The sequence below is a fragment of the Hoplias malabaricus genome, chromosome Y, assembly GCF_029633855.1.
Source record: "Hoplias malabaricus isolate fHopMal1 chromosome Y, fHopMal1.hap1, whole genome shotgun sequence".
Lineage (NCBI taxonomy): Eukaryota > Metazoa > Chordata > Actinopteri > Characiformes > Erythrinidae > Hoplias > Hoplias malabaricus.
The window spans coordinates 69,390,275-69,414,255 of NC_089820.1; the positions used below are offsets into that span (position 1 = coordinate 69,390,275).

At 42.1% G+C, this 23,981-nt stretch overlaps 1 protein-coding gene across 2 annotated transcripts in view; it reads right to left on the bottom strand.

Annotated features, from left to right (window-relative positions):
• The window catches only part of LOC136678795 (protein EFR3 homolog A-like), a 40,929-nt gene extending 19,072 nt beyond the window's left edge, over positions 1 to 21,857 (bottom strand). Inside the window, exons 1-8 of one of the 2 annotated variants that reach the window (XM_066656934.1) lie at positions 21,813 to 21,857; positions 21,320 to 21,549; positions 11,584 to 11,660; positions 10,362 to 10,489; positions 8,480 to 8,630; positions 6,754 to 6,875; positions 6,202 to 6,351; positions 3,860 to 3,973 (exon numbers count right to left, since the gene is read on the bottom strand). In XM_066656934.1, the coding sequence (XP_066513031.1) occupies positions 3,860 to 3,973; positions 6,202 to 6,351; positions 6,754 to 6,875; positions 8,480 to 8,630; positions 10,362 to 10,489; positions 11,584 to 11,660; positions 21,320 to 21,329 (752 nt within the window). In that variant the 5' untranslated portion in view covers positions 21,330 to 21,549; positions 21,813 to 21,857. Of the gene's footprint in view, positions 1 to 3,859; positions 3,974 to 6,201; positions 6,352 to 6,753; positions 6,876 to 8,479; positions 8,631 to 10,361; positions 10,490 to 11,583; positions 11,661 to 15,052; positions 15,172 to 21,319; positions 21,550 to 21,812 lie in introns of those variants that run through there. The other variant, XM_066656933.1, reaches the window with a different exon arrangement.
• Positions 21,858 to 23,981: the final 2,124 nt, after the last annotated feature.

The window sequence follows — 23,981 nt, forward strand, 5'->3', positions numbered from 1 at the left end:
GTGTACAGTGTAGTTTATGACTGCTGTAGTTCACTGTAGGGGGGGTGAGGAGATGTATGTGTACAGTGTAGTTTATGACTGATGTAGTTCACTGTAGAGGGAATGAGGAGCTGTGTGTGTACAGTGTAGTGTATGACTGATGTAGTTCACTGTAGAGGGAGGGAGGAGCTGTGTGTGTATAGTGTAGTTTATGACTGATGTAGTTCAGTGTAGAGGGAGGGAGGAGCTGTGTGTGTACAGTGTAATTTATGACTGATGTAGTTCACTGTAGAAGGAGTGAGGAGCTGTGTGTGTACAGTGTAGTTTATGACTGATGTAGTTCACTGTAGAGGGAGAGAGGAGCTGTGTGTGTACAGTGTAGTTTATGACTGATGTAGTTCACTGTAGAGGGAGGGAGAAGCTGTGTGTGTACAGTGTAGTTTATGACTGATGTAGTTCACTGTAGAGAGAGTGAGGAGCTGTGTGTGTACAGTGTAGTTTATGACTGATGTAGTTCACTGTAGAGGGAGTGAGGAGCTGTGTGTGTACAGTGTAGTTTATGACTGATGTAGTTCAGTGTAGTTTATGACTGATGTAGTTCACTGTAGAGGGAGTGAGGAGCTGTGTGTGTACAGTGTAGTTTATGACTGATGTAGTTCACTGTAGAGGCAGTGAGGAGCTGTGTGTGTACAGTGTAGTTTATGACTGATGTAGTTCACTGTAGAGGGAGTGAGGAGCTGTGTGTGTACAGTGTAGTTTATGACTGATGTAGTTCACTGTAGAGGGAGAGAGGAGCTGTGTGTGTACAGTGTATTTTATGACTGAAGAAGTTCACTGTAGAGGGAGTGAGGAGCTGTGTGTGTACAGTGTAGTTTATGACTGATGTAGTTCACTGTAGAGGGAGAGAGGAGCTGTGTGTGTACAGTGTAGTTTATGACTGATGTAGTTCACTGTAGAGGGAGTGAGGAGCTGTGTGTGTACAGTGTAGTTTATGACTGATGTAGTTCACTGTAGAGGGAGAGAGGAGCTGTGTGTGTACAGTGTAGTTTATGACTGATGTAGTTCACTGTAGAGGGAGTGAGGAGCTGTGTGTGTACAGTGTAGTGTATGACTGATGTAGTTCAGTGTAAAGGGAGCGAAGAGCTGTGCGAGTTTCAGACAGAGACAGACACACTGTGTTATGTCAGCGTTTCAGGAAATTTCCGTTTACCTTCGTCCACACGAGAACAGAGACAATAGCGTTTTCAAAAATCTCTACCTTGGAGAGCATTTTTGAAAACCTCCATTTCCAGTAAAACACTGCTTTTTTCATGTGGATGCGAGGCCAAAACGCAGACAAAACCCTTTGTTGTGGATGGGGCCTAATACTGCATTTCATCAGAGCCCATGACCCAGAAACTAAACCCCTTCAATTGGGACTTGTACACTCAGGAAGTCAGGATAACATTCTCAGCTCCATTAAATCTTTAACACATACAGTAAAATGCAGTGTTCTGAGAAGGTAAACACATAACTGTATTCTCCCACTTACAGATGCCTAGGGCATCACTGGAGACTGAACACGGAATATATTTTAAAGGCTTTTCCACAGTATCTTTTAGACCTCTGCACTGTGACAACCCTACAGTGTCGTAAAGTACATTACTGCAAAGATGAAATGAAAGACGACGTGCTAAAAACCAAAGACTCCAGACACCACCAGGCGATTCTGCTCCGGGTTCAATCCTTCAACCCAGAGAAAGCCACAGAGGGTGAAAAATCCTGCCATAAGCAGCCTGCCTGCTCCAGGAGATCACACAGCTGCTGCCTCTCAGAGACAAGCTGATAACACACACCAGAGAGTGCGTGTGTGTGTGTGTGTGTGAGAGATGGAGTAAGTGACTGAGATGTATTAAGAAAACAGAGCACCGAGGTCAAATCTCTGTCAAATCTTTAGCTTCTAGTCATTGTGTGTGTGTGTGTGTGTGTGTGTGTGTGTGTGTGTGTGTCAGTCGGAGTGGTGTCGAGTTGCTCATGTTTTCAGGACAAACGAGCATCATACATTGCATCTAAAAATGCTCACGAGTCACTTCTGTTCGTCTGGAGACTGCCTCCAGGTGCAGGTCTCAAAGTCATGCTTGATATATTCTTGGACTGAATCTCCAACCGCTCTGTAATCTTCCCCACCATCGAACTGAGAGCTCCTTGAAACACCAGCCGCAAGCCATGAGCCTCAGAATCAAGCTTGGACCTGGTTTCAGGGTTTAGATTGAGGACAACGCAATGACAGAGTGATACTGGTTGGGCAATAACACTTACCCAGTGCTAGAGTGCTGTTCACCTCGATATTTCACATTGTGTTTACATGTATATTTGTGCTGTTTTGCTCTCTCATACACTCGGTCGGAGGTTGGGCACGAGGCAGGGAGCTGATAGTGGCATGTAGTGCAAGATAGTACAGAGCACACTGCACAATGACCAATACATTGATAACAGCGTTTCTATGAAGACAGAGCAGACTGTGACAGGTAAATACATGTTGCTCGAGGCTAATAGTTGTTTTTTCAAAGATGACATGAATCTTGCCAGAAAGTTTTGAGGTGTAAGTCAAAACGGACTTGGTTCTGAAGCAGAATTCCACAGCTGTGGTGTGGGAACATTGTGGCTTTGAGCTGAAAGAGCGAGGAGACACAGCCAGTATGTCGAATTTGTTTAAAAATATTGGCAACAATCCTAAAAGCACATCTAAAATATTACCATCCACAGTTGGAGAGGGACCTTCCCAAAAGTGCAATTAATTTTATTCATTGTCTGTACCCCTTATCCAGTTCAGGGTGGCGGTGGGTCCGGAGCCTACCTGGAATCACTGGACGCAAGGCGGGGAACACACCCTGGAGGGGGCGCCAGTCCTTCACAGGGCGACACACACTCACACATTCACACCTACGGACACTTTTGAGTCTCCAATCCACCTACCAACGTGTTTTTGGAGCGTGGGAGGAAACCGGAGCACCTGGAGGAAACCCACGCAGACACAGGGAGAACACACCACACTCCTCACAGACAGTCACCCGGAGGAAACCCACACAGACACAGGGAGAACACACCACACTCCTCATAGACAGTCACCTGGAGGAAACCCACGCAGACACAGGGAGAACACACCACACTCCTCACAGACAGTCACCCGGAGGAAACCCACGCAGACACAGAGAGAACACGCCACACTCCTCACAGACAGTCACCCGGAGGAAACCCACGCAGACACAGAGAGAACACACCATACTCCTCATAGACAGTTACCCGGAGTGGGACTCGAACCCACAACCTCCAGGACCCTGGAGCTGTGACAGAGACACTACCTGTGACTCCACTGTGCAATAATTTGTATATTGCTTGTAATTTTTTATTTAATTATTTTGTTTATTCCAATGATTAAAAGTTATTTAAACGTATTATTTATACTTATTACTTATAATTGTATCAGAGGAATTTGTCTTAATAAGGCAACAATATCGTTCATCACGATTATTTCTGGGACAATATATCGTCCAAATTAATAGTTAATGTGCCAGGCGTACTAGTAGATGTAAATTCAGAGACCCCTTTATTACTGCACGGCTTGTGTTGTTCACTCTGTGGTGCTTTGTCAGTGGTCACTGGATGCTCCCCACAGGACGCTGTTAGCTGGATGTATTTGGTGGAAAACTCCAGCAGCGCTGCTGTGTCCTCTCATATTAGCACAACACACATTTCTGTGAATATTCAAGGGTTGAACTAATGGTGCGAACCTTGGTAAAAATGTTACAACATTCACATGTTTATGGTTCTGTAGAGATCCACATCCTTTGTTACACAAGTTTTGGGATCTTTTTTTCTGAACACTTTAGTGTGCACTTACACCAGAACAGGACGGACAGCATTGTTCATGTTCCCATAAGCTGCTCGACCAAGCAATTCCCGAAAACAGCTCTCAGCCAAAGCTGCCGGGTTCTCCTCTCCTCCTCCTCCAGCCCTGAGAGAGAAAGAGAGAGACATAAAAACTTACAAACACAAACCCCGCACAGATCGATGAAAGTTGAAAAATTCATGAGATAGTGTTCTATATTAAACATGGTCAGTGCACACACACACACACACACATTCTGCTCACGTTCATCCTGAAAAGCAATTAACACACTCCGATGCCCTTCACCAGTGAAAATGCACAGCTACAGGAGCCAGAACATAATAATAATTACACACACAATTTCATCTTCTTCGTGAGCATGTGCTCACGTGCAGCTTGGGCTTTTACACTCTGTGGTCAAAAGTATGTTTACATCTGCCATCCCAATTTCTTTTCTTTGTCGATGGGCATTAATCAGGAGTTTGTTTCTCAGCACAATCCCTCCTTTTACCCTCTGTGTCTGACTCCGCCCACCTCCCCATCTCTCTGTATCATTTCCCTCCATCCCTTTTACCTGTATCTCTCTCATCCTCTCTCTCCATCTTCCACTTTGTTTCTTTCTGTTTCTCTCCATCCCCTAATTTCTCTCTATCCCCTTTCCCTCTGCCTCCTTCTGTCGTCCTCTTACCCTCCCTTTATCTTAAAGTCTCTCTCCCCTGCTCCTTCTGTCTCTAGCCATCCTTCATTCTTCTCTGTATGTCTCTCTCTCTTTTTAAAACTCCCAATTTCCCTGCCCTCCTCGCTTCATCTTCCTTCTCTCTTCCCTGCCTCCCCACTTCGTCTTTTGTGATCTAATTCTTTCCACTTTTCCAGTCTGATCTGAACGTACACTGCGCAGTAAAATACAACACGACCCTGAGCTGTGAATCTGTGCTGAAGCTCAGTGAAATGAGACTCAGGGGATGGGATCAAGGAAGGGAGGGGGGAATTAAAGGAGGCTCTGGATGTTTTTGCCCAATGCTTTGAAAAGGTTTAAAAAAAAATAAAAAATTAAAAAATAACACAATGATTAAACATCCACTTTTTGCGAAGAGCACAATAACTAACCATCTTTTTCATTATCAGGTTTCACCTCCTGTGTTTCAGCCACCTGCTAAAACACCTGCTCTACTGCTGCAGTCACGTCTCTACTTTTCTTGGGAAGACTTTACAGAGGCTGATGGAACAAAGCTGTGAGAATTACACTGCATTCAGCCTCTGTGAGAGCATTAGTAAAGGCATACACTGATGTCCTCCTGAAGATACAGGACGGTGCTCCATTGCCCCTTAAACACAGAGTGTGTTCACATGCACTTAATCTGATTTTGTGCAGTTATCAGATTATTTTGTGAGTAATCCGATCAATGTGTTTACATCTTCCTTTTCACAGCTATCTCTGAGATGGAGAGGCCCCGTTTTAAACTACCGCCTGTTCCTGGACGATGCCCCCTTTTTGCAAGCTTTACATTACACTGCAACCCAAACAGTGTAGGGAGCTCAGATGCTGCAGTTCTAACTTTAAGGGTGCGTCAAACCAGGGTGTAGTGGTTAAAATGTACCCTACAAAAGGAGATGACCCTTCAAAAGCCTGGTACGTCATCAGAACACAAATTTAAAAAAAGAAGAGTGCTTTATTACCAGGCGACGAGCGCTGCTCTGTAGGAAGCTCAGCAGAGGACAGCTCTGGACTTTAGGTAAATTCAGGGCATCAAATACTTTTAGAAGTGTTCATTAATCATATAATCATTAAAATATATTATATCACCCACTCCTAACTCTTCTGTAACATGAAGCTTTAGAACTTCTATTTCCACCTTAAATGTTGGAGTAGCCTCAGGCATGAGAATAAAACCATTTAAGGTGGAACTGGAAATTAATTAGCTACCTATCAAGCCAGTTTTATGCTTATGAAGATAAGTTCATGATTATATTAAAACTATATTAAACCTATATTATCATAGTTTTAAAGGGGAATATACTGACATTTGTGAGTTTATTTCCCAATAAGGTCTCAGACCCCCAGGCCCTAGGCAAAACAGAGATGTACAGTGGTAGGGACAAGGGGAGGAATGGGATCCTGGGAGACGTTAGAAATTAATTAACAAAATATAGGTCTCTTGAAAAAATAAGTTAGAAAAATCCTGTTCTAGACCTTACTTTAGTGTCCCATTTTTCCTACAGAGATTATAACCACTCAGTGGGAACCACTGACAATGCTAGGGGCTTTAAGCCACTCTGTTTGTATCTGTATCTGTGCGTGCTTGTGTGTGTGTGTGTGTGTGTGTGTGTGTGTGTGTGTGTGTGTGTCTGTATACCTGTCCGTTTCTTCGTTGTCCTGCATGTTAAACAGCATTGAGGGGATGAGTTTGTCCATGTGCTGAGGCTCCCAGATAATGGCCTGAAGTTCATCATTTACAGTCTTCCTCACAACGCCCTGTAGCCCTTTAATACCAGCTACACGGATCCTGAAAACACACACACAAATATATAGATTCTTAGTTATGCTTTACATTAACTACAAGTCACTGAAGAATTAAATTCACAATCAATCGTATGTACACCAAAATCAAGAAAGAGATTGTGTATTTCTACACTGCTTTTTATAAAGAGATGTAAAAATATAACATCTTTGCACCCCTTGAATGAACCTGTTTATTCTCCATAGAGTGGGTCAAACACATGGGGGTGGCCATGTTTAAAATATGTTGAGTATTACAGAATCATTGGCCACTAGGTGTCAGCAGAAATCTGTTTAATAACATGAAAGGAAATCAGTGGATTTTTCCAGTAATGGCATTTTCTTTTCATAGTCTTTTAATAATGATTATAACATTCATGATTTCTCGCTCTCTCACACACACACACACCTGGTTTGTGTCTCTGGGTCTTCATGTGTGGAGTGGCACATTGCACTGAACTGAGAGACGAAGAAATCGTAACGACGATGATATGACGGCGTGTCCTCCTCGATGTTTGCAAACTTCACAAACTGCACAAAGGTAAAAAACCACAAACACACCTTTACACAGGCTTAAGAAGTAACATGATGCAATACTTAACTGCGGAAATATATCAAAACCTTATATTGTCTGCTTGTCCAAATGTTTGTGCATGGCATACATGAACTCTCACTGTAAACATGTGTATAATAAACTCTATAAGCTTGGTCTAGATGGGCATAAAGACCCCCAGCACTGATCTGTGTTAAAATAGTGCTCTCTGGATTACAGCTCCATCTAATACTTTTGGGATGATTTTGAGGGTCAGGACGAATCATCCAAATTCAGGACCTGTGCTCACAGAGTGACAATTAATTCTTTATCCCACATACTTCCTAAACAGGTCTCAGTGTCTCCCCAGCTTTAGATTCAGATCCATCTACTCTGGTTCTCTCTTTCTCGCTCCCTCCTTCCTTGATTAATAAAGAGACAGATGGTAAAAAAGAGATGCTAAAAGAGTTTTCTGAGTCAGAAAAGTGACAGCAGTTCATTTCACACTCTCCACCCACAGCTTAGCTAATTCCATTAGCCCTTCCCTTACCTTTTCTTGCTTCTCTCTCTCTCTCTCTAATCATGCAGTATGTCTCATATCCAGAGACAGCACTTCATCACTATATCACTACATCACTTCATGCACAGATCACTATAAACTGACAAAGAATACACAATCTGAAGGTTAAAAACAGTAGCTCAGAATTCTCTCTCTCTCTAACTTTGATGCACTGTGGACCGCAGCATTTGGTGACCCTGGCTCTGTACCTTTACTTGGTCTGCCAGTTTGTGGCCGAGTTGCTGTGGTTCCTAAATGCTTAAACTGTTCAAAAATACCACTCACATCTGACCGCAGAACATCAAGGGGAGAATATATTTCCTAAATTGATTGTTGCAACTGTTGTAGCATCAAACTACAGTACAACTGCACAACTCAGTGAGGCATCTGCTGTGACCCATTCTATCAAAAATGTTTGTAAAGCCAGATGCATGGCTATGCAGCAATGAGACAGAACGAAACACATAATTCAATTCATTTCAATTAAGCGATCCGTCCATATATTTTTGTCTACATCGTGTATGTTTGACTGATTGAAGAATGTCACAGAATGTAAAATGGAAGTAAATCAAACACTTATTTGATAGATACACTGATGGTGTCTTGTCTGGAATGAGTACAAGTAAAATTAAACTTAACCTTAACCTTAAAACGTATCAGAGATAGTTAAAATGTAAAAAAAATTTAAACTTTTTTTGATTGGATTTTAAAATAATAAGTTCAGAAAAATGAGGCTAACTATTCACCATCCAATGAAATCTTGATGGATAAAATCATGTCCCGCCCATGCCATTTCCCACCCAATAGTCCTGTTTCACGCAGAAGTCTCAGGAGCGCTGGAACACCGTTTATGATCAAGAACTAACTATCCAACAGCAGTGGCTGGCCTCGCTAAGGTAAATGTGGATGAATGCAGTTAGGCCTTCACAGATACGTTCCACTAAACCCAGTCTACACCCTTCCCACAAGAGCAGAGACTTTTACTGCAGATAAAAGGAAATGTCAGACAAGCAGGTGTCCACAAACTTCTGATCACACACTTACAGAGTTGGTGCCAAGAACTTGTAAATCCGGTTCTTTTGACTCCAGAAGTTTTGCCACCATGTGAAGGAAACTCTCCACAAAGGGTTTAATGCTCTGAGAGTGACATGCCATCAGCAGCTGATCCAGGGCCTCCATCGCAATCACCACATATCTGCACACACACACACACACTTTTTCCCATAAATATGCTGGTTTATACGTCTGTGACAGTGTCACAGGCGGATGTTTACACACTCTTAAAAATAAAGGTGCTATAAAGAGTTCTTTGAGCAATGCCACAGAAGAACCACATTTGGTTCCATAAAGAACTGTGTTTGTTTAAGAGATATGAGAGTGTGAAGAACTTTGTAAAGGTTTAAAAATACATGCCTCAATCTTAAAGTACTTTACCCATTTGAAGGAATCAGCAAAAATGTTTTTTTTTTATGAAACTAAAAGAACCCTTTAAAAAAACTTTATTTTTAAGAGTGTAACATTTACCTGACACCGATTCGCAGAGCTGAGAGTTGGAGCGTGTCCGCAAACATCAGCATGCAACACTTACCCATGGCTCCTTTCTCTGCATCACACACGGCAAACCCATCAACGTTAAATCAACAGAGTGTAAAAACATCAACATGCTCGGTGTTATTTTAACACTAATAGTGTTGATTTCACTCTGGTGAATTTGCTGTGAATGTGGAGACATTTATGTGGATAAATGCAGAAGAATATGACAGTCTTATTATAGCCCTTTTCCTCCAGTTGTTGACACCGCAGATAAACTACTGAATATACCTTAAACATTGAATCGTTTGGTATTCTCCCTAAGTTTGGATGTAAGGATTTTACAAAAGCAACCCACTTTGACCAAAGCTTGACAAATATATTCATTTGTAAACAGAGTAAAAACGCAATTTTCTTTCCATGATTTATATTTCAAACCTAAATCTATCCAACTGTCTATTAAAGGAGATTCTGGAAGATACCCAGACTTTGTTATGCGTATACTTAGGGCTGGACAATTATTCAATATCAATAAATATTGCAATATAAAATGTTTCAATAACAATAATATGATTTTTCATATCATTTCCAGTATTTTGGAACACATTAGGGTGGCACAGTGGTGCAGCAGGTAGTGTCGTAGTCACACAGCTCCAGGGGCCTGGAGGTTGTGGGTTCGATTCCCGCTCCGGGTGACTGTCTGTGAGGAGTTGGTGTGTTCTCCCCGTGTCCGCGTGGGTTTCCGCCGGGTGCTCTGGTTTCCTCCCACAGTCCAAAAACACACGTTGGTAGGTGGATTGGCGACACAAAAAGTGTCCGTAAGTGTGAGTGAATGTGTGTGTGTCTGTGTTGCCCTGTAAAGGACTGGCGCCCCCTCCAGGGTGTATTCCCGCCTTGCGCCCAATGATTCCAGGTAGGCTCTGGACCCACCATGACCATGAACTGGATAAACAGTTACAGATAATGAATGAATGAATGGAACACATTATTTACAGCATCTGTCACTGACAGACGGCCATTAGAGGGCGCTATTGTCAGTTCAAGTTTTCCTTTTGAATTTAAACAATTTTTCAGTGACTTTTCTATTGTTCACATCGATATCGGAATTATATCGTATCGACAGAAACAAAGAAATATATTGTGATATAAATTTTGGCTGTATCTACTTACTTTATCTGAGCCTTCTCTATTCCATTTCCCCAAGTGTAATACACATTAAAACGATGGTTCTTTATTAAAGGAAACTGTTCTCTATAGAACCCTGAACACTTGAAGAACTTTCCATCATGAAGGGTTCTTCAGATTGATGGAGAACGTGCTATAGACGGTTCTATACAGCACCTTTTAGAAAAGAGTTCTATAAGGCAGCACAGGAACTTTATTCTGAGTCTCTCACCCATAACGATGCCGCACCACGTCTCTAGTGAGACGCTCTGCGAGATATTCCCCGATCCGGTCCAGCTTCTCTGGAGCAGAGACGGCAAAAAAAGTCAACTTCTCCATATCTGACTTCACCAATCCGTCCTGAAGAGAGAACAGGAAAAGAAGGTAAAGAAGATAACAAAAATAACAACAACAACAACAACGATGCACAAACTACATCTACTCTCCGAGTCTGGTGTCTGTACGACCTACGGCCCTCCTCCACATTATCAGGAGGAAAAAAAACATAAGAAAAATCCTTACAAAAGCAGTAGGGTTCTACGCAATTTAAATTGTGATTTTCACAAACCCAAGGATAAATAATACATTATTTAAAAAATAAAAAGGACAAAGAATAAAGAATGCAAAGAATAAAAAAAAGGAAAGTTTTGAGCCAAGATTTGAAGCACGAGAAAGTTTGGAGGGAGCAGCACTGAAATATCTGCCACCCACAGCAGAGTCAAGCTGATGGAGCAGTAAGAAGACTGCAGTTAGAGGATCTGAGGATAAGCGAGAGACAGAGAAATGAGGTCAGAGAGACACACAGGTATGAAGAAGAATTCTGAAATTCTTTGAATGTCTCCCCTCCTCCAGCTCTGTTTCCTTACTGTCCCCCCATCTGAACGTTCTACCCCGCGTGGCCGATCTTTCAGTGCTGCTGCCCCTACATTTTGGAACTCTCTTCCTCCTCTTCTTCACAACTGTTCAACTTTATCTTCCTTCAGATCACTGCTAAAAACATTTTTTTCATTTTTTATAAGCTGAACTCGTTATTAATCCTAGCCTCGACGTGAAGCCAGTGGAGCTGCTGAAGAACAGGAGTGATATAATAATAATAATACATTACTGTACCATTACTGTAAGCTCCGATGGAACAGTTGTACAGTTATAGCTCTATAATGTTATACCTACTGCTGCAGTTGTATAGTTTCTAATGGTGAAAGCCAGCGAGAGCGGATTTAACTCATAATCCCCCCGGAGCACACCCCACCTAAAGCTCTCTCTCAAGCTGCTAATTTACTTAATGAGTAACATATCACTCCCCTGAGCAATCAGAGAGAGAGAGAGAGAGAGAGAGAGAGAGAGAGAGAGAGAGAGAGAGAGAGAGAGAGAGAGAGAGATTCTATTTATGACATTCCTCTCACAATTTTATTAATTTTTTTTAAAGAACCCTGAGGAAGTGTGTGTCCCCCTACCTTCGGGTCCTCAGGGAAGATGTTATCCACCAAACGTTTGTAGCGAGGTCGACATCGCCCACAGCATCCACACACACCTGCAGAGAGAGAGAGATAATTTAAAACACACACACACACACACACACACACACACAGAGAGAGAGAGAGAGAGTTTTTAACACACACACACACACACACACACACACACACACCGGCAGAGAGTTTTTAACACACACACACACACACCTGCAGAGAGTTTTTAACACACACACACACACCTGCAGATACTGAAGTTACAGACACTGATGGATTGTCTTGCAGAGGGTCACACTTTACTTCCCAAATGCAGGTGATTTATTTTAAACAGCAAAAAAAAATATGCATTTCAGGGTCTAGCTTAAAAACAGCACACGGACACGTTAACAACGTAAAACGGGGGTTACCACTCGAGGGAGCTTTAAAGGAGCATCAGTTAAGATTCAGGACGCCTCCAGTGGTGAAGCAGGTGGGTTTCATTTTTGTGAAACATAAAAATATTGTCATTTTATTGTAACTTGTGTAGAATTAAAAATGACAAATGTCACTTCATGGAAAAATAATAAACAAATAAAAATGAAGTATTAATACGTTACAATCACAATCTCCAACATCAAAATCACCATCGATCGATAGATAGATACTGTATTGATCCCAGAAGGAAATTCAAGGTGTTCAGTAGCTGTTCCATATCAAAAGAGTAAAATAGAAAATAAGATAAAGACAACAAATACAGAACGGAATATAGAACCAAATACAGAATATAAAATAAAACATAAACTAGGGCTGTCACATTAACCACAATACTCTAATGTAATGGCACCATCACCACCGCAGTGTGTACATGTTTTCCCTTTCATTACATGGTCTTTCTTGTTTTACACTTTGGAGTGTGTGCGTGTGTGTGTGTGTAATGAATGTTAAATGTGTTTAAAAAAAAACATAGGTTAGGAGTGTAATTTTTCCCAACTGTTGACATCTGAATGGCTGAGTGTCTTCGTTTTATAAAATGGACGCAATGGCAGCAAACCAACCCCAAAACCAACTGCAACTTTTGGGACAGTTTATGAGCATTCAGCTTTAAACCAGGTGTGTTGAAAAGTGAGAAACAGGTGATTCAGATGAGGCAATGTGCAAAACCTGTGCCAGAAAATCCACTGTGAAACGGAAATCCGAATGTGTCTCATCTAGCTTCCTATAATTCAACTACCAAAACCCAACTGCCTCCAGCTACGAGTCATGGAGCAGCTTCAAAAGGAACAGTTCGGGCCAGTCCCAGGTGACAGTGAGGAGTGTAGCTCTAGAATCAGGATGAATTGAGTAATTTGGGACAGTAGTATCACACATCGCAGGGTTGAACCCTGTTAAACAACCGCACTGGGAATTCTTTCACCGCGACAGCCCTAATATAATACAGCAAGCAGAAGTATGAATATAAAATATATTTTTTTTTAAAAATCACACGTTCTTTTGGACACAATATTATCCTCAAGAACAGAACAAACCCATCACTGTCTTCTGCAGCTTTTTCCTGATGGAGCTCAGAACGAATGCAGCGCCCAATAAACTCTTCTGTGCTCTGTTTTCAAACTGCTTCATTTTTTGTTGAACAGTGACCATAAAACAAGAAAAGAAAATGTTTACATTTTAAATTACAACTACCACGTCACACAAAACAAAGCAAGATGGGAACGAATAAATCACAATTACAAAATTCATCAAAATAAAAATAAAACTGATTTGACCAAAGTTGATCAGAAAAGAACAAAACGTTCCCAAAGAGAATCACGCTTCAACACAAAAATAAAATAAACACAAACAAACCCACGCCCTCCACGAGCCGTTCACACAAGACTGAATTTTCTGGTTCATGTAGCTCGTCATATTAACATTAAGTCTGTGTCCGGTTCCCAACAGGATCACCCTCGCCACCGACAGCTCAGCGTCACAGTGAACATATGGATATGCAAATTAAGTACAAGCACGCATATTAAACATGTGCATGAATATTCAACAGGAGAGCTTTAAAATGTAAATAATGCATGAAACACTGTAGCTGCCATTAACCTCTGCCGAAGGAGGAGTCAAGTGGATGTGTGTGTGGTGGAGGAAGGACAAAAATTTAGACATTGTGCATAATCTGCACTGAAAACCTCAAAAAACAAATGGGGCGCTCTAGAGCAGCCACACACACACACACACACACACGCTGAATGTCATACACAGCACGCTGCTACAGGGCTGTAAAGCCCTTCATAACAGCAGCATACGCAAAGGACAAAACCTCCTTCTTAACACCCTGGGGATTTAGATAAAATGTAGTATGAGTTGTGTACACACACTTTGGCCAATAGATATATCAACAAACAAACAAACAAACAAACAAAGGTCACACACAACTGCAGCGGAAAGCTGTTGACCTTGAGTGGGCCTCTGCAGCCGTCTGGATGATGGCCGGACATATCACCAGGAGAGCAATCACACCCTTCATCAGCAGCGGTTACTGAGATGATTATTCGTGTGTGTGTGTGTGTGTGGCTCTGTTTGAATGACTGCTTAATAATTAAAAGACTGAAGAAATCTGAGAGTATCACAGCAGCCAGCACTCTTCTCATATTAAACATCTCTCTCTCTCTGTCTCTCTCTCAGCTCCTCCTCATGAGCCTAATTAAACCCATTCACTTCTCCCTCCCTGTGTGTGTGTGTGTGTGTGTGTGTGTGTGTGTGTGTGTGTAAAGTGAGAAGTGGAAATAGTTTGACCATTATCAAGCATCCGATACCCTTACTGAGAGAGAGAAAGAGAGATAGACAGATAGACGAGAGCAAGAGAGAGAGAGAGAGAGAGAGAGAGAGAGAGAGAGAGAGAGAGAGAGAAGCATGGGCAATGCATTATTTACAATATTATGTACAAATGTTTAAGACAGATCCGATTTATAAAAGATAACCCACTTCCATAAAGAAAAAAAAAGAATGGAAAAAGGACAGTAAGTTTCCTCATCTACAGTTATTAAAACATACAGTGAAACAGGCCCATGAAAGCTGCACACGTCCCTGGCGTCTCCCCAGACCTGCCCCCATCAGACAAACGCCACTTAAAGCTTTCATCACTGAGAGAGAGGAGTGAACCAAGCTCCATTCTCACTTCAGAACTGAGAACATCTACCGCTGTTTGTTTCCATCCACAATCAGAGAACCCAATCAAAATAGGGGTCTGAAAGAATGTGGAGCTGAAAAGACGACACCCTGCACTGGGAATAAAATCATGTCCAGACCAAACACAGAAGCTACTGCTCTTTGTAAACAGACTAAACACAACCTGTTCACCCAGAGCCCACATCTCCACACGGAATGGACTTAAGAAACAGAGCGCGTTAAACCAAGTTCTAAGACTGAATTTTGAAGATGTGTCCTACACACACACACACACACACACACACACACACACACACAGTACCCAGAGTGTTGAGAACTGAGTCTCTCTGCCGGTTCTGTCTGTATCTGAAGGTTCCGTCTGCCTCAGAGCGTGGAACCTGTCGGTACCTCCTCATCATGACTTCTGACCGCAGCCACAAAAACAACACACACAAGCTCCGATAAGAGAGCGAGAGAGACGGGGGGAGAGAGAGAGAGAGACAGAGAGAGAGAGAGAGAGAGACAAGCACCTGAGAAATTGAGAGAGCAGCACACCTGTATAAGCCCCTCCTACCTAACAGCCCAACGGGCCAATCACAGCACAGCTTCCTCTGACAACACCTGTAACTACAAAACAATCAGGCGGAAAGTGTTTCCCAGCCAACTGCCAGCTGTATGTGTGTGTGTACGCATGTGTATACCTGTGTTCACCAGTATGATTCAATTAAGAGGATCCATCAGCCAGCAGTGAACAAGATGTTAGTGTGCATTCTGACCTCAGGCTCATGTGCAGCTGCTCTAGAGTGTCCCATTTCATTATTCCACACAGAGTCCACAACAGCAGCAGCTTAAAGCAACTGGCGTCTGGACATTCATTCATTCATTATCTGTAATCCTTATCCAGTTCTGGGCGGAGGTGGATCTGGAGCCTAGCTGGAATCATTGGGCGCAAGGTGGGAACACACCTTGGAGGGGGTGCCAGTCCTTCACACACACACACTCACACCTACAGACACTTTTGAGTCTGCAATACACCTACCAACGTGTGTTTTTGGAGTGTGGGAGGAAACCGAAGCATCCGGAGGAAACCCATGCAAACACAGGGAGAACACACCACACTCCTCACAAACAGTCACCAGGAGGAAACCCACACAGACACAGGGAGACCACACCACACTCCTCACACACAGTCACCCGGAGGAAACCCACACAGACACAGGGAGAACACACCACACTCCTCACACACAGTCACCCGGAGGAAACCCACACAGACACAGGGAGAACACACCACACTCCTCACAGACAGTCACCCGGAGGAAACCCACGCAGACATAGGGAGAACACACCACACTCCTCACACACAGTCACCCGGAGGAAACCCATACAGACACAGGGAGAACACACCACACTCCTCACAGACAGTCACCCGGAGGAAACCCATACAGACACAGGGAGAACACACCACACTCCTCACAGACAGTCACCCGGAGCGGGACTCGAACCCACAACCTCCAGGACCCTGGAGCTGTGACAGAGACACCACCTGCTGCTCCACCGTGCTGTCCTTAGAGGATAATGTCATATAATAAAAATATTTTTAGTCAGCTATAAAATGTATGATTCTCCATCAAATTTGTGCCTAATTACTGAATGTGTGCGGTTTTATCTGTGATGTGCATTATGTAGGAAGTATGGTGCTATTTGGGACACGGCCTGAGCTCCTCTCTACTGCCTTGAATAGATGAAAAGGACGAAAAGAAAATAACAATATATATATATATATATATACACACACACACATACACAGAGAGAGATAGAGAGAGAGAGATAGAGAGAGAGAGAGAGAGAGAGAGAGAGAGAGAGAGAGAGAGAGAGAGAGAGACAAAAGCAGGTAAATGTTATGTAAAAGTAAATGACCTCTGATAGACCAGTGCAATATTCAGCTGCATCACCACTCACTCACATGCTCTCCCACTGACAGGCAGACTGACAGATTTATCGACCAATCAGAGCACAGTGTCACAGTCACCACCCACCAACCAAGCACAAGGACTGAGAAACTTAGACCAATCAAAACAAGCTTGAACTAAATTAAGCTATTAAAGCTATTCCTGCCTTTGTGGCTTACTTCAGAGAGAGAGAGAGAGAGAGAGAGAGAGAGAGAGAGAGAGAGAGAGAGAGAGAGAGAGAGAGAGAGATGAAGAAGGAAATGAATGAAAGAAAGCTAGAAAAAATAATTAATAATAAACAAAATAAATTACATATGAAAATAAATGTAACTAAAACTGAATTCACAGGAAAAGGCTATGGTGGGCAGAATAATGGAAACAGCCCCATTATAATTTGAATAAACCACAAAGGCTTACCAGCATTGGAGCCTTCTGAGTCCATAGTCGCATGTGTCTATTGGCCTCTCTCTCTCTCTCTGTCTGTCTCTCACTCTCTCTCTCTCCCCTACACACCTCTTCCCCTCCTTTCTCTTTGACCTTGCAGGTCTTCTGTCTTCTATTCCCTCTACCTCTCTCGCTCTCTCTCTCTCTGCTCTGACACAAGCATGAAAACTAAAGGATCAGCCTACAGCTCAATGCACCACTGCCCCTGCCCCATGGAACACAGTGCCTGAGACTAATGTACAGAGCTGCTGTGATAAACAGCACACACACAGTGTCTACATTTACTATAGAAAAGTATGCAATAACATGGGGCGATTAGGAGCAGCTGCACATGAAGCTAAACGTGAAGTCAATGTGAAGTCATACTCTTGGGAGCACTCAGCATTAGTATCTCACCTCAGAAATGTGGCTGAATGCTATTAAATGCTCACAGCACACACCTGAACATCAGCACGTTTACAGCAAGATCGATTCTGGCAGAAAGGTGTGTGTGTGTCTATCTGTGGTTCCCTCTAGGAGAATCCAAAAGGCAAACTGCACTCAGGGTCATTTCTTTTTTACTGCAGAAACAGTCTGGAACATTCCTGTGAGAATCTGATTGCATTCAGTGCCTCAAACATTAGTCAGATGGTTGGGTTTTGATCCGGGTTTTGAACCCGGTTCCACTGCTCCACATAACAGACATTGGCCAGTGGTTCTCAGTCTCTTCTGACAGAGCCCAGCTGCTGCAGCTGTGTTATTAATGTAACACAAACCATTCATTTTGAAACACACACACAGCTTTGATGTTATTTTTCCTCCAAATCTTTACAGCGAGTTTTCCATAACTCATATCAATGAGACGACGTCAAGGAGAGACAAAGGAACGTCGACACAAATCAGAGATCACCATCGACATCAACACACACACACACACACACACACACACACACACACACCTAAGATCAAGCTCTTTCTGTTGCTTTCTCTTTCCCACACGCACATACAGATTAAAATTCAAAGCCAACAGAAGATCAAACTTCTGGAGCAAGACCATCCATCTTCACCACTACAGACATTAGCATCTCAAAGTGCTCTGTGTGTGTGTGTGTGTCCAAATCTTTGTGGATACCTACATTAATAAGAGAGAAGAGATGACAGAGACTTTATTGTCATTATACGCGATAAAGCAAAGATGGGGGAAGGTTGTGTTACAGGTCCCTGTGTAAATAAGGTGCACTCTGTGTGGACGTCAAACAATGGAATACAAACACAAACCGGGTGATAATAAACACACTGGTCCAGAGTGACAGTGCACCTGCTGTGATAAATATTACAGAAAGAATTTCTAATTTCTGCAGTAACAGACTCTACTCTGCATCAATTGCTGGATCATTGCTGTAAGGATTTGATGGCATTCAGACAGAAACATCAGTGAGGTCAGGTACTGATTATTGAATGATATGAATCACAAACACCACTATAATCTGTTCTAAAGGTACTCAATGGAGGTGCATCATGGCAGAGAACACACATTCCACTGTTCCACAGCCCAGTGCTGTGTGCTTTACTCTGGGGACGCACCGATCTGAAAAAAATTGGATATCGGTCTCGATATTAACAAAATTAGCCGGATCAGGCGTGGGACGGATCCATTCACTTAAAATAACTTAAAAAGTTATTTAAGCTACTTATTTTTTTTCTTTTTCAGCTGCTACATGGTAATTTCAATTTTGAATTGCACTAAATGTTTGCATGTTCACGCTGTCTGATCACTGACCGTATTTGAGCAAAGTACTCTCAGGTTCAGCTGCTACATTTTATTTTGTATTTCTGTTTACACTTAATATTTAAAAATACGTTTGATTACTGTTTGTGTGTTCGACAAAATGAATCTACTTATTTTCATTTTTGACTGATACAGTTTATTTTTAGAGACAAATAAATAGCATTTCAGTTCATTTGTTATATTTTGATTTTCTTATTTATTATTTATTTTTGTTAGTAATGTTTAAGTCAAGCCTTATGCCTCAAGATTCTCCCAAAAGGTGAGGTATATGGTTTATTAATTCAGCAGTGGTATTGGATCAGTTTGAGATATCGACCGATACGCAAAGTTTATGTATCGTATCGGAAACAAAAATATTCGGATGATCGTGTCCCTATATTACACCCCTCTGGCCCATCCTTGGCATTGGACGTGGTGATGATTAGGTTCACGTGCACCTACCTGACGTTATTCCAACTAGTCCTAGAAGATTTCCATGTTATTAATATGCGTTACTGCAGTGATAAACTGACCACACTGGCCTGAAGTTCTCAGCCTCTTTTTTTCTGCAGCACTTTCTCTGTTTGCACTTTTCCGAAGCCTCTGACTCATGCAGAACTAATTAGCCGACCCTCTGTGAGATGAGTCAGGAGTGTTACAGCAGGGAAAACACAAAGGAACATGAGAGGCAAATAGTCCGAAATAAACACATTCTCTCAAACAGCTGCCACTCGAATGCTGTAGATGTGCTACAGTGCTCTCAGACCAACCAGAAAATATATGAAAAGGACAAACTATGGCCTGAGGGTCGCGCTGGAAACAGGGAGAGCAAAAACAAAAAGCCAGGGGTTTCTGTCCTCCACGGTTTCCCCTAGCTCCACCCAGGGGATCCCCAGGCATTCCCAGGCCAGCTGGGAGATATAATGGGTCCAGCATGTCCTGGGTCTACCTTGGGGCCTCTTCCCAGTTGGCCATTCCAGTTAATATAAGCTCCAGTGGAAGTCATACAGGAGGCATCCTTTTAGGATTCATTTTTGACTCATGAACACAGATCACTGAATAATAAGAAAAAGGGAAGGGAATATGTACTTAAATTGTTAAGAGCAAAAACAGCCAGGCGCTGTTTAACAGCACTGTCCTAAAATAGACTGATTTTATAGCACCGAGTTTCAAAGAGGGAACTGGAGCACCGAGGGAGTGGAAGTGCCATGAACAAAAGAAATAGAGCAGAACAGAGAGGATAGGAATAGAGTGAAACAGATGAAGTGCACCCCTCTGGTAGCGAGTGTTGTGCTGGTATGAGTGGATCAGACACAGCAGTGCTGCTGGAGTTTTTAAACCCTGTGTCCACTCACTGTCCACTCCTCCCTCGTTGGTCCACCTTGTAGATGTAAAGTCAGAGACAGTAACTCATTTGTCACTGCACAGTGTGTGTTGGTCGTCCTCTAGTCCTTCATCAGTGACACAGGACGCTGTCGGCTGGATGTTTTTGGTCAGTGGACTGTTCTCAATCCAGCAGTGACACTGAAGGGTTTAAAAACTCCAGCAACACTGCTGTGTCTGATCCACTCGCACCAGCACAACACACACTAACACACCACCACCATGTCAGTGTCGTTGCAGTAGTCAGTGTGATACACCACGCAAATAATAATGCATGTGTTGATCCTATGTGGGTCCTGACCATTGAAGAACAGGGTAAAACAACAACAGAAAGCAACTGAGAAATACACTCTGCAATTGTAGATGTACAAAGTGCGAAGGTCAGTGGAGCTGATCAATAGGAAAATGAGTGAAAAGGCATGGAGGTGGCCTTAATGTTATATAAAAACAAGCACAACATATGCATCTGTGATTCAGACTGAACCCACATGAGGAAACTGTGCACTCTGAGAGTAATTATATTTTTTTTTTCCCCAGTCATTGAAAACTAAATTTCAGAACTGCAAAACCAGAGAAGGTCTGAGTATTTGCTGAATGAGGCAGATCTGTTTTGTCAGCTCCTGGGCTCCTGAGATTAAGGGCCAGGGATATTATATATATTATTTTGTCAATTAGATTTGGAATAATATGATAAAAGTTAAAGTCAGTTTTCATTTATGGACATTTTTAACCCTTAAAAACCTAGCGAGTCTCTCTCAATGGAGTCTGGGTGAATAAACTGAAGCAAAACAGCTGTTGAGCTCATGTTAAGAGATGAGAACTATTTGACCTAAAGTATGTGGACAGCTCTTCAGCTAACATTTCTTCTGAAAAGAAAAGGGACATTACAGAACATTCAGCCCACAGTCCCATTTCAATGCATGCATTTCTATGAAGATTATGAGTGCATCACTGAACACCTGTGTCCATTAAGTAGCTGAGGACACTAACTATAAGGGGTGTTTACAAACTTTTAGTGTCAAAATACTGAAGAAGGTTGAAGACAGAATAAGGTAGCATTGCTTACCAGCTGGCATCTTTTGTACTTTTCTTTTACAAATAGCAGTTTAAAGCGTAGATCCGTTGATATTCTGTTTCCCTTTTATTTCTGCGACAGGATCTGTTTTCTGCAGGACCTTCTTTTTTGTTTTTTTCTTATTACAGTTTCAGCATATTGTTCACCGTTTATCAGCCTTTATTAGATTCACCCGAAGCACAGGGACCCTTCAAATGTTGTTTTCTGCTCCCTCGGAAGCTCTGAAACGCATAAAAGTGATTCATTTAAGTGAATATAAGCCGTAAACAATGACAAACTACTACAAACAACAAGAAGTCAAAGATTACTGCGGCGGAGGGAGCTGCATTCTGACACACAGTGACTAACCATAGCTAACGGCTACTAATATATACTTCGCGGCTTTTTAAACGCATTTAGAGGTTGGTGTTGTTGTTAATAGTCGATATAAATAGAGCAAGTACCCTGTGTGAGTGTTAAAAGGGAATAAATGTGCAGTAAATACCTGTGGATGCGCGGAGATTAACCCTTCAGATTAGCGCTTCCTGTTTTACTCCGAGCTACGTCGGAGGGATACACGGAAGTGAGAGTCACACACACTCTCTCTCTCTCTTTCTCAAACACACACACACTAGTGTCTGTCTGGGCTAGTGTCTGTCCAAAATGTTATGTCCTCCTTCTTTTTTTATCTTTCTCTAAATCGGGAGAGGTGGATTAAAGAACTAAACGTGAAATTTCGTATGCTGTAATACAAGTGTGTTCATTTCTGTGCTGAGGAACGCCCCCTTTCTTTCTCTTTCTTTCTCTCTCTCTCTCTTTTTCATTCTGTCTTTCTGTTTCTCTTCCTCTCTCTCCCTCTCTCCTGAAAATTCTGAGAATAAAGTTGGAATAATTCTGAGAATTAAGTCAGAATATTATTTAAACTGCTATTTGTAAAAGAAAAGTACAAAAGATGCCAGCTGGTAAGCAATGCTACCTTATCCTGTCTTCAACCTTCTTCAGTATTTTGACACTAAAAGTTTGTAAACACCCCTTATAGTTAGTGTCCTCAGCTACTTAATGGACACGTGTTCAGTGATGCACTCATAATCTTCATAGAAATACCCCCGTCAGTGTTTCACAACTGACAGCAATGCATGTGGCTGTAGTGTATTGTACAAGTCCATAAGTCGAAAGCATTGGAGCCTCACACGCCACAGCTCCTCTCCCTCTAGATCATCATTCTGTTTGTCTCCTGTGAAACTACACACCCAGCTCAAATATTAATAACAATCTGGTCCTGATGTGGCAGAGGACTGAGTAGCAACACACTGCATTCCTCAGTTACACTGCAAAAGGCTGTGTCAACCTTAGTATACCTGCAGCAAAAGATACTTTAATCTCAGAGTTATTCTGACTTTATTCTCTGAATTGTTTTTCAGTGCAGTGGCCCAAAACTAAATAAATGCCAGCTATTTATTTACGTATTTATATATTATTGATGTTTTTAAGTACCTATTTTTAACACAAAATTAACAACTGTAATTTTAAATGTAGGCTATCAATGCCAAACTACACAAACACTGCCACCACACAGAGAGAGATCCGAGGCTAACTGCACTATATCACACACTGCAAGCATTTGCTAATTTAGGAAAGATTTGCTCCAGAACTCTCTCTATTTTCTATTCTATTTTTTCATGCTCATCGATATTATCATCTCTAACGCTGGCATGATATCACTTAACTGCATCTCTCTCTCTCTCTCTCTCTCTCTCTCTCTCTCTCTCTCTCTCTCTCTCTCCCTCTCTCTCTCTCTCTCTCTCTCTCTCTCGCTCTCTGAGTGAGAACGGTGGGGCTGCAGTATTAAGCTTGGGCTCTGAGCTCAATAGAATTATATGTGATTAAGAGATTTCACTCCACAGATGGCTGTCTAAGCATCTGTTAACACACACACACACACACACACACACACACACAAAATATCCCTTTTCCTTTTAACACATTATGAAAACGCTGTTACACACACTTGACATGTTGGATCACAGAACATACTGTCGAACAAGAGAGCGGGGGTGTGGGAGAGAGGGAGAGAGAAAGAGAGGAAGAGAGAGAGAGAGAGAGATAAATTAGCTCTGCTCTTGCATAATAAAACACTAAACTGCCAGACGCATAATCCTATTTCCTCAAATAATCTCTATCAAAGCAACATGATTTCTCTCTCTCTCTCTCTCTCTCTCTCTCTCTCTCTCTCTCTCTCTCACACACACACACACACACACACACACACATACTCACACTCTCTCTCTCACACACACACACACAGTCTCTCTTTTTCTTTCTCTCTCTCTCTCTCTCTCTCTCTCTCTCACACTCTCACTCTCTCTCTCTCTCACACACACACACACACTCTCTCACAAACACACTATCTCTCTCTCACGCACACACACACACACTCTCTCTCTCTTTCTGAATCTCTCTCACACACTTTCTCTCTCAGTTCAGTTCAGTTCAGCAGTGCTTTATTGGCATGAATGTAATACAATACACTGTTGCTAAAGCATATTACAGAAAATACATAAACATATAGATACAGATACAGTTACGGAGACAATATAAATGTTTAATAATCTGTAATAAGTCAGTAATATTCAGTAATAATTAGTTACACTGTTGAATGACCACTCTCTCTCTC